This window comes from Strongylocentrotus purpuratus, unplaced genomic scaffold (assembly GCF_000002235.5).
Source record: "Strongylocentrotus purpuratus isolate Spur 01 unplaced genomic scaffold, Spur_5.0 spur5_scaffold_19, whole genome shotgun sequence".
NCBI classification, from domain to species: Eukaryota; Metazoa; Echinodermata; class Echinoidea; order Camarodonta; family Strongylocentrotidae; genus Strongylocentrotus; species Strongylocentrotus purpuratus.
In genome coordinates this window covers 4,169,527-4,181,418 of record NW_022145604.1, presented here as the reverse complement: position 1 = coordinate 4,181,418, position 11,892 = coordinate 4,169,527, and the positions used below count along the sequence as shown (strand labels likewise).

General features: G+C 37.5%; 1 protein-coding gene across 1 annotated transcript; it reads right to left on the bottom strand.

The window, feature by feature from the left end:
• Positions 1-570: 570 nt before the first annotated feature.
• On the bottom strand, positions 571-5,014 carry LOC100890177 (adenosine receptor A3). Its single transcript, XM_003725296.3, has one exon. The coding sequence runs from the start codon at positions 4,680-4,682 to the stop codon at positions 3,153-3,155; it is 1,530 nt and encodes a 509-aa protein (XP_003725344.2). The 5' UTR covers positions 4,683-5,014; the 3' UTR covers positions 571-3,152.
• Positions 5,015-11,892: the final 6,878 nt, after the last annotated feature.

The following is an 11,892-nucleotide window of genomic DNA, read 5'->3' as shown; positions in this document are numbered from 1 at the left end:
TCAGTGGTTTTCAACAGGATTTAGATTTTTCTTTCCTTAATGATTTGTATCAGATTCTCATCGTAGCATGCACATATTTTTTTTAAGATTGACCATTAACCAATCAGACTCATTGTTTTAAATTTGCAATTGTGTGCAAACCTTTTTATTATGGAAGTCTTCTTGTAGAAGTCGCCCCAAGACACAATCTACATCATAGTTAAGGAGATATTTTGACATCTTAGAAACATCTAATTATGTTAGATGGCATTGGGGTTTTATGACTAACTAAACCGTGTCCAAAACAAATAAACCACTTCAGAATGACGGAGAGAGACGGGAATGTTATCCCACTTGTGATCTTTGTTCAGGAGGTTTCAAATGACGTTATATCAACACGGAAATGTCGCTTGACGAGGGCTTTTAAGGCTCTTCACAGTCACATAAAAGGTTCACTAATTGCATATAAAGTGTAGCTTGTTTGTTTAATAAAGATCAGCAATATTAACTGCAAAAATGACCCCCCCCCCCCCTCTCCCTTACCCCAATTAGACATGACGAGTCGAAATAATAACACCATATCACAAGAACTGCAGTTTTGCAAAAATTGATACACGTACATGTATTCTTTTCATAGTACAATTTCATGTTGCAAAGTTTCATATTATGCTACAGAGGAGAAAATAGAACCAAATCTACATAAACATTGTGGGTAAACTTGCTGGTCGCCTGTGTAATCAGTACTCGAAATGGGCCTTGTTTTGTGCTGGAATACTATAACTTCACAAATGTACACTGACTAGGGATACATCTATGTGGTCAAGGTGACAAAAAGTACTAAATTAGAATCCATTTATATCAGAATAAAGGACTGTCTAGATATGATGTAGTACTTTTCTGCGTTTAAACCTGTAAATGAGTAGCAGCTGCACAAAACAGTCCTACGCGTGTTTACTTATTAGCTACATGTGCTATACATGTAACTACGATGCACGATACAGAAATATGAAGCGTATTGCACTTAAGTCGTCATTGCTATCGCTTTATATCTCGAGAACTAGGCTTTACAAGCCATGTTGTTAGCATGATTACGCAATATTTCTACTAGAATTTCTGTAGGAGCACCTTTAATTTAGTACATGTACAGTCTAAATAGAAGGAAATCGAGCGCCATTAATTATGTTGCAACTCGATCTTTTTCTATATCATTGATCTGCGTATACGAACGATTAGAGAATGTTACACAAGAGCCTTGATTAATTGTGCCATTTAAAAAATACATCGGCATAATGTCAGATCCGCCTATTTAATATTGTGGCTGAATCACATATACCACGCACAACATCTGCTCTTAAAATAATCAAAGTCTATATGGCATTGACCAACGCTCTAACCTATTTCATAGCGAAACAATATACCGGTTTACTAAAAGTTGTGCATACTTTCTAAATAAAGGTTGTTCTTGACAGACTGGAAACTAGCCCGAGGCCTTTTCGACATAGCAATAAGTATTGTAGAGTATTGTAGTTAATTCATTAATAACATGTTAATTAAATAACTCGTCACTAGAGGTCCCATGCAGGAAAGAAAAATTCATAAATTTGAATATATTAGTAAACCGGCCTATTCTAAAACCTTGTCGGATCGTACTGACCCGAGCAGTGACCATGCATGATACAAATATCTCATCTTCAAAATGTCAAGTTCTATCATATCCGTAATGTGTATTTTTAATGAATTTAAACAAAATTTACTTCATATCGAGTCCACTTCAGTTTAAAATGAGAGGTCGATTATCTCATCACAGATGGCAAAATTCAAGGAGGGACGAATTCGCAAATATATTCTTCAAGAACATAATATACTTTTCATTGTGATTATTGCGATGCCTGTAATGTCTGTAATATCTAATTTGACCATTGACCACGTGACGATGGCGAAGATTTTTAAAAACAAAAAAAGAAATAAAATTAACCTAGGGCGCGGCGTTTTTAATAGCATTGTGAGTCACTTTGCGATGATGTAATCCGGAAATGATTACCAGCCTAAGGAATCATTATGGCATTCTTGAGGGTCATTGCGATCGCGTCATTAGGGACTTTTAGATTTGCACGACGAGAACGTGGACCTCTACGTGCGACATCCTTTTAAGGCACTGGCAGTGCCCTGCAGCGTCATTTTTGTCTGCGGCACAGATTGGGGCTTTTTTATTGGGGCTCAATATGTGCCGCAGAAAAAATAACGCTGCCCGGCAGTGCCTCACACGTACAGGTCCATGTTCTCGTCGTGTAAATCTAAAAATCCCTATAGTACCGATGGAGAAAGCGGTGGCGTAAAATCACACAAATCGTTTTTTGTAAAATTATCGAAATTACTGGTAATAGGTTCTGAGCGTCCATTTATCTTAATTATCTTTGCACAGTTTAAGTCACTTAATTGGATAGGAAAGCAGGTATTTCCAATTTGTGGCGTTATCTATATTCGAAACAGATTTGGTTGAATCCGATAAGGACAATCATTTTTGACGAACATTCAATCTCATGTCAAGAATTTTCGTTATGATTTAGAGATTACGTTGCAACACTATATGCTCCTAACATATGCAATTCTACGTTTTTATATTTCCATGTTCTACTAATCGTTCTACAAAATTTCAGTTGTTGCTACAAACAATAAATTTAAATAAGTTATACACATATACATGTACTACGTATTTTGAGGTACGCATGGCATACATTCAGCTGTTAACTTCAATAAATAGCTAAGTTTTAAAAATATTTGTACAGTTTTAACAAAATAAATATACAATGTCGTGTTGAAATACTTTAGTTACCCTTATTGTTAGAAAGCAAAATAGATTTAACAAGCAGCAAACAGATTTGTAAAGGCTTTTAGTTATTAAAGTATTTCAATGCCCAACTTTGGTACCAATTTAGATATTATCGTCTCGACGTTCATGATTTCAAAAATAAAAAGAACACATTTTGAAATAACTATCGGTCATCCAAAACGATACATAATACTGGTACTCTTTCATAAATACCATAAAGTTGTTCAGAATACACTTTGCCCTTGTTAATACGTGAGTGCAGACCTCAAACAACCAGCGTGATTTGACAATTGTTGTACTCATATTTATATCATTTCTAAAAGCTATTGCAACGACAATGTTCCTATGTCAATGGATGACCATTCAGTCCTAATTGCTTAGAATCAGCCCCTTCGGTTGTCAGTGTCCCGCTGTCGCAAAAGTTCGTAATAGTTGAACAATCTTTAAAATTTGTCTGACATCCAACACCTTTAACCAAAGCGCCATCAACGGTTGCAACGCTCATCGAGATGGTGTTCGCGTTCGAACCACGGGACACCATTTTGTAAGCCGATAACCGGTTGTTCTCGCAGTCCTCGTCGTCCGGTCGTCGTCGTCGGCAAACATTGCCTACACACCGGCTCCTCGCGCGCGTGAGGAGCTCCCGGAACGCCAATCGGAAGTCTTTCGTTCTGATGGTGTAGATGAAAGGATCGAAGAAACTGTTCAAGAGCGCCAGGAGGCCCAGCCATCCGCGAACTTCAGGCGACACTTCACAGTTTCCCCCGCCTAGAACTCCAAGCAGGAGAGTCACAGTCAATGGCAGCCAGCAGACGACAAATGTGAATACAATCATACCGATAGTGATTGCGACTCGACTTTCGACAGTGAGCTTCGACATGACAGTTCTGGAAGATGTCGATGAAATGCTGCCAGTGTCTGAGAGCTTTTTGCGAGGTATGCCTTGTGGATGTGCTATGGTGTTCACCTTCGACGTTTCGTTGACTGATGGCGGTGCTGAAGCCCTCGAGATTGCAGCGACACGAGCTCGAGAATCAATGCTCCTGGCGTGACTTCTGGCGATGGAAAATATCTTGATGTAGAGCGCCATTATAACGACAATGGGGAGGGATAGGATCAACACTGTATACATTATCATATAACCCCTTGTGACAACTCTGTACCACTGGCAATACCCAGTGCTGCTGTGTGGTGTATACGTCTCTTTATGATGCCACACAAATGGTATACACCCAATAATAAAAGAGAATATCCACGTGCTAATGATGATGATCCGTGACCGCTTTTTCGTCATGATCGAGGCATACCGTAAGGGATTTTTCAGCGCGATATATCGGTCGATCGAGACGGCTAGAAGATTCAAGATGGCGGATGCGAGCACAGTAAGCAGAATACAGAAAGGCAAGATGCATACATACAACGAATGTAAGAATAAATCCGGGATATATTTCGCAAGTAAACCAATGGGCATCCCTAGCCCGCAGCATAAATCACTTATCGCTAAACTAATAATGTACATACTCGTAGTCGTACGAAGCTGACGATGGCGTCGTATAGTCGCTAAGACGATGACGTTAGTCACGATCACCAAGGCTTCAAGGATGGCCATGATCGAGATGGCTATCTTAAACTGGATACCTTCTAAATGACCGAAACCGATACCTAAGTCCACCATGGTAGGTTGTCCTAGAGGGATATTTGGGAGAATAAGCGTTTCGTTTTGTGTCGAACCTACTTCAGTGCTAGCCATCATGGTCAGGAACTCTGTCGTAAAATCGGTCGCATCCCCACGGTCATGTCCATCCAGAGATGCCACCTGTGTGCTAAGTATCACGTTTGAGAGTAAGAGCTGACTGTTGGTAGCGAGGGACATGATGGACCCAATTGTGCAGCGGCCTTGTTTTAATCAGATGTCATTAATCGTCTTTAGCAGGAAATCAAATAAAACATTTAGACAAGGAGGTTAAGTAGATAAGAACAAAAGTACACAATCTTCCACACGTTATCCGCAAAATGCTCCACTATGCACAGTTGCATGCCAATATTATTGTGGCGGTGAGGCGAATGGTTGCATAACCTCTAAAGATGAAAAAATATATGTACATGATTAGATGATGTCAGCTGCACAAAATATTGCCATATGCTCAATCATAGCCTTGTAGGTAGGTAAAGGTAGGCCGAGTGATGCTTGGTTTTCTTTATAGTCTGAATCCAAAATGCATACGACGTACGGTCGTACGGTTAAGTAAAATTTCCTTGTACCTCGAAATATAGTATCATGAAGGAAGTAATGGCTAAAACACCCTGGAATGAGACCAATTGTCAGTCAATTACATCATCCATACCTCCAAATCGAAGCAAATACAGGCTCACTGAAGTTTATCCGTTACTTTTAGGTTTCTGTAGCCAGTTCAATTCATGACAGTGAGACAACTAATACATGATTATACACGAACCACGTACACATCCAACTAGAAGTGAATCCAGGGTAGAAAATTAGCCATTAGGCCTAAAGATGTGATGACTTTCAGTTTTTGAGGTTGATTCAAATCTGAGCCATGCTGGAATCAGCAATCAAGTGTTCTACAAAGTCACCAAGTTCAAGAGCAAATGGGACAGTCCACTGTAATTTGTTTAATGAATCTCAATTTAGATACATATTACATCCGAGCGTGGTAAGATTTGTTCATAAATTATGATGCCTTTTGATGATCCAGTACATTGATCATGTTTGCATTTAATATCGTGATCAAGCCCGTCGCCCGTTGTCCACTTTTCGAGGGAAGATGTCAAGTTGTTTGCTCATTCATCATGTTAATGAAATCGCTCATCAAAGTCCATTGACTGTGCAGCCGTGTCTTTTAAAACCACTATCATCATCCAAAATTAACAAAGTTAATACTTCACATATAGATATCTAGTCCTCTATATGTTACAACTGCTCCATATCATGATTTATGAAGACTGACGAACGTAGGGATCGAACAAATATGTATCATACAGTATTTTTGTGAACAGACTCGAAAAGTTCACCACACGGCGTGAGAAACAGGCAAACCATTCCCAAATCGACCACCGCTTGCCTTTGAAGAGGGTCTCTCAATTCCAGTACATTCTCGAGAACATCAGTCTCACTTCGTAACTGTGATCACGTTCGTCGTTGATTTCAAGATATCATTCAATCCACAAGTGGAGTATGGGCTGTATGGTGGCATTTACATAGACGTCACTATTTCAAGCTCTTCACATACAGCGCGATTATTTAATACAGTCTTTGTTTTGATAACCGCTCTGTATTATGATTGTTTGGCGTTCACCGGAACACTTCCTTGTCCAAATGATATGTTGTCTAGCGTTGACAAGTTTTTGATAAATCAGTTCGTCACGAGTTAAAGGCTGCATCAGATATCATCAAACGAAATATTCAATTCAGGCGCGTATAGAAATCAGAGGGTTCAAAACACGTACTGCTGAGAATATATGTATAGCTGAGTGGTAACACAGTACCGATAACCCGCGAGGAGAAACGATCACATTACCGGAAGAGAATCGGGTGAGGCTAGTCGTCTGCTCTTTGGAAGAAAAAAAAAGCCAGCAACATTTCGTCAGGAAAACAATGTCAAGGTTAAATCCAATAACAAACACGAACAACAAAGTGTTGTCTTACGTTTTCGAACGGATTGCAGTATAAAATGTCAAGGTATCGGCGTCAACGGATTCGTTTAATGTTTATGCTAGATCATGTTTACAACCATCATCATTTGGTTCATTAACGTCAACGAGTTCATGAATATTATCGATACTAAATCATGGTACAACTAGCAAGACAAAACTTGATTCTGTTATCGTACCTCTCTGCAATGTTGGCTGAGACAAAGATATAATTTCTAAAAATGTATAGGCTCTCTACAAAGCTAGAGTTCATCTCAATCGAAATTTCCTTTTAAATGCTGCACGAAGATGCACTGAAACTGAAACGAAACCTCCGGTCCACAGAAGATCCATGTGATATTAATTCAAAACATGTCATGCAGATAAACCTCAAGTACATTTAGTTTCTTTGCATGTCATTCAGCGTTGATAAGTTTATTAACACCGTCATGTCCTCAAGTTTAGACAAAGTTTGATGCACCACGGGTAATCAAAACAATTTAAGTACATTTTAGCATGAAGTTGAGCTATTTTAACCCGTCATAAAATTTGATGGACGTTTGATGTATTCAAGGCTAATTATCAAAACATTGAGACATGAAGTTGTTGTTGTTGTTATTCAAATAAGGAAGGAAAAGGAAGACCTGTACGTGGCTTGTATGCCGCGTTTCCTCTTGAACATCAAAACCCTGCTTCATCATGCATGTATATATCCCCCGAAATCACTTATGGCATACAGCGTCATGCCGTGGATTGTCCGTAGTGTGACCTGCAAAATATCGAGGGATGGGACTCGTTTCGTCCCAGTATGATGAAAATTTGAGTCGAGACTCTAAGCCCTTATGCATAATTCATAAACGAACAAGATAGGGTGGAAAGTACGGCCTGCCTTCCGGGGATGATAAGTGCTTCTACCTGAAGTAGTCTAAGGCGGAACCAGGGCGGGGGGGGGGGGGGGGGCAAGTAGACACGATATGCCCCTTGCTGTCAAAAATCCAATATGGCATACCTCAAGAACATGCACTTAAAGGGAATATACCCCAAAATGCCCCCCCCCCCCATTAAAAAAAACAACCTGAAAAGAGCTCCTGATCATTCTTTTTGTTTGTTTGGTTAGTCAGAGACTTCTTTTGGAGGGCGTACCCCTGAAGGTAATCCTGCAAGAGAATCCCCTGCATGGATACGCCTCTGGTATTTGAGCCCTTGTCAGGAGTATCTATTCAATGCCCGCATATCCTTTGATCCCATTCTTCATGTTTACAAGGGTACTCGTACAAAATACTCACAAATGGAAAAATGGGGCAAACGTTCCAATAATTGTAGCGACGACTTTGAAATTGACTGACATAATTATGTTCTCAAGAGGTGCCCCACCCCTCCTCCCCCCCCCCCCCTCTCTCTCTCTCTCTCTCTATATATATATATACATCTTCTCTCTTACAGGCCTATTACAATGCTCGCTCTCATTCTCAACGCTCTCTCTCTCCTCTCTCTTTCTCTCTCTCTCTCTCTCTCTCTCTCTCTCTCTCTCTTTCTTTCCCCCTCTATACTTCCCTCATTCCATTCGTTCTAACTTTGTTTCTCTCATGCTATCATTCTTTCCAGTCAGTCTCACTCTTTCCCCTCCACCTCTCTATTTATTCCCTCTATCTACCTCTGTCTTTTAGCCCCCTCTCCCCCCCCCCCCCTCCCCCCTCTCTCTCTCTCTCTTTCTCTCTCTCTCTCTCTCTCTTTATCTTTCTCCGGTCATCACAGTCAGCTAGAGCAGGATTTATCACAGTCAGCGAAGAGTAGCACACGGAATAAAGTAACATGTTCTTTTAAATTCAATTGCAACCTAAATATATATATACGGAAAGATGCCGGTTGTTCAACACCAATTAAAATAAAAACATTATATGGGCGTTCTGGAGAGATTAAATGTCATGGATCTGATCTGTCTGTCCTTACTGTTGGTGTGACTGTATTTGTGGAAGATAGCATACATCATTATACACGTGTCTTAAATAGCCTATACTATATTTGCAGATTTTCTAGGAACAGCATGATCAAAGACTGTAACGATTCTGCACCATTATTTTGAAGAAAAAAACATTATAACATTTCCACGTTTTAACCTGTAGGCCTACATCCACATGCTCCTATTCACTCCGTTTGACGGTACATGAAAATAGAACTAGGTTCATTCATGTGATATTAAAATATGTGGAAAATGTGAAAGTTTTTTTTCAAGTTAGCCACTGTTTGCCTTTGTGCTTCGTACATTGTTTTCAATAATACCTTTTTTTGTAAAAATAAATTTTTAAAAATTATTAAAAAAATAAAATTTTGTGTATATACTGTCAAAATGTGTGCGCACGTCTTTGTGTGTGAGTGGTGTGGGTGTGTAAGGCTTGTGTGTGTCAACTATTTGTGGGTGGGTGTTGGGCAGGTGGACATGGATGTGTGTTCAGAGTATATACAAATTAGATGGTAGATTCAAAGAGAATTACTGTTGTTTCTTGGGAGATATCCTCAGACCTTCAAAATCTGGTTTATACAGATCATCTTAATAAAAGTTAAGCCCGACTTCGATAGATTTATAAGGATATATTTGATATTTACCGAATAAGAATCATTTGAAATATCATCTAAAAATGATATATTTCTAGATGTTCACGAATTGGGATTAGCTGGCTGATATGTTTCAGCATAATACACAACACGATTTCCTTCAATCAAATCGTTCTCCAAAAGACAAATATCAAATAAAGATATCGCTAATCACTTCACATGCAAAGGACAAAATCCCTATGGTCCCCTGTTTTTCTAAGAATATACAGTCATACTCACCAGGAGGAAAACATGAATGTTGTATTTTTATAAGATAATACGCATCATTTTGTGAAATGTTTTGATCAAGCGAATTGTAATATAATCTATAGCCTATGATATTATTTTTGTTGTAGTTGTCCCAAATTTTCGTTTAATTTATCAGACGGTGAGAACAATAAAAATAGATATTAAAGTCAACCTTTTTATTGGGGGGGGGTGTTTGTTTATTTTCTTTTATTTGTGTTTCTTTGTGATTAATGTCATGTTTTTGTTTTGTTGTTTTTTCGCTGTATCTTTCAATATATCTAAAATGTTTTCAGTTGAACTAAAGTCACATCGTTGCTCTGTTGATGCTTTTCACAGTCATTGATCAAACGACAAAAGTAAGAGACAATCAAGTTGCAGAACTAATTTATACGCAGTACTCTGCAACGACATATTACGACCAAAGTTTCAGACTACCAAATAGATCGCATTGTACCTTCTTATCCCGTCCCTCATTCTCTAATGCTCTCTCTCCCAACCCCTCCCCTTCTCCCCCTTCTCTCCTTTCTCCCCCTTCTCCCCCTCCCCCATCTCTCCCCCTCCATCTCTCTCTCTCACTCCCTCTCTCTCTCTCTCTCCCTCTCTCTCTCTCTCTCCCTCCATCATTGTCTCTCTGTCTCTGTCTCTCTATCCCTCCCTTCCCGCCAAAACACACAAAAGATGACTACATTGTGAGGAACGTTGTGGGTGTTTCATGGTAGAATGAAAGATTGAAAAGGCTATTTGGAGGCAAATTAAGTCATTTCAAAGATCCTTTCTCGCTAACGATATTACATACACAGTACGGGCGCAGTAGGCCTACTCTTAAACGACCTAACACATAATGGTTGAAACCTCCTAAAAGACTAATTAGATAACACCACATACACGCTTGAATTGTATTAGATGAGATCATAAGAAAATTAGTAAAGTGACAAAAATATAACGCTAATATCTGTCTTTCTTTCCTTCGTTTAAAATAAGTTTATTATTTAATTGCTGGAGTTTTTTTTTTTTTTTTTTTTTTTTGTAAAATGAATTTATTGATAAATATATGCATTTGAACAAATCAAACAATCATACACAATCAATTGAAATAACATCGTAGCATCTTAACATAGTTCAAATAAAACATGTTTCGTTTTCTTCAATAACAGTATTTTCAAAAATGCATAGCTTTTTTGTTTCACAGTTCCTTTCGATCTTTAATCGATTGTGGATTAGTCTTTTGAAAATACAGAGAATAGAGACTTCATGAAACATGAGTTTGTGATTTTCTGCTTGCATAAATATTAAATAAACTGCGTATTTTGCATATGATAAGAAAATTTAAACTTTTAAATATTTTGTTTTTCAAGTTATAACCTTCAATTAAAACGAACTTGTCAAAAGAAAAATTAACATTGTAAAGTTTTCGAATTATGTCTCCAAATTTTAACCAAAACAATCTTGTGTGCTTGCATTTTACAAATAAATGGAGATTGTCGTGTAACTGACTATCATATAAACATAAGGGATTGTTACACAATTTCCATTTAAATAAATTATACCTAATTGGTAATAAGTTGTGTAATAACTTAAAATTGAATTCTGATATTTTGTTTTCTTTCATAGCTTGTAAATTAAATGACCATATGACTTTCCAGTCGATTTGTTCTGTACTATTTAACATTTCTTCCCATTTCTCTTCTATTGGAGGTCTAACAATTGAATGAATAGACAACGTAGAGTAAAAAAAACTTCGACTTTCGTTTAGTGTTAACATTCATTAAACCATTTTTCATGACACCTTCATTTTCTTCTCGCGTCGCATCATATACATGTACCTGTCTTAACATATTCTGTTTCCAAACTTTGGGAATTGCATTTACTATGATATAATATTCTTGAAACAAAGAAGCATGTTTTTTCTCAAATCTTTCTTCAATTTCTCTCAAAGACATAAATCTAGAGTTTTTTACGACATCGTTAATTTTCAAAAGGCCTACATCGAACCATTTTTTTTAAAATAATACATTTTTGTTATGATCTCTTATATTTGAGTTAAACCATATGTTTTCACTTCTAACATTAGTACATTGTAAATACGTTGGCGTCTTACATTCTACTATCTCTTTAAAGTCAAACCAAGTATATACCATATTCTTGTAATATTGGGGCATTTTTATATTCTTTAAACAAAACTACATATCATGTTTTGTACATTTACTATTTAACACATATTGTAAATTGCCCACTTTTTTAAAGAAACCATCAATTATCTTTTTCCACTTTGAGTTTTCGTGGGAGAAGTAGTGCAATATCCACTTTAATATAAAACTTTGTAACAGAGCATTCAAATCAACCATTTTTAATCCTCCATACTCGTAACTCATACAAACCACTTTTCTTTTTATTTTGTGTTTTTTTTTCATTCCACAAAAATGTATACAGTAAGGAGTCAATGATTTTCATTACATTTTCCGGCATGGAAATCATTTGAGCATTGTATATAATTTGAGAAACAAGAAATGATTTGATTATAGTTATTTTACCAGAAAAAGTTAAGCGCCTTGCTTTCCATAGACGTACTATATTTTCAATCTTTGATATTT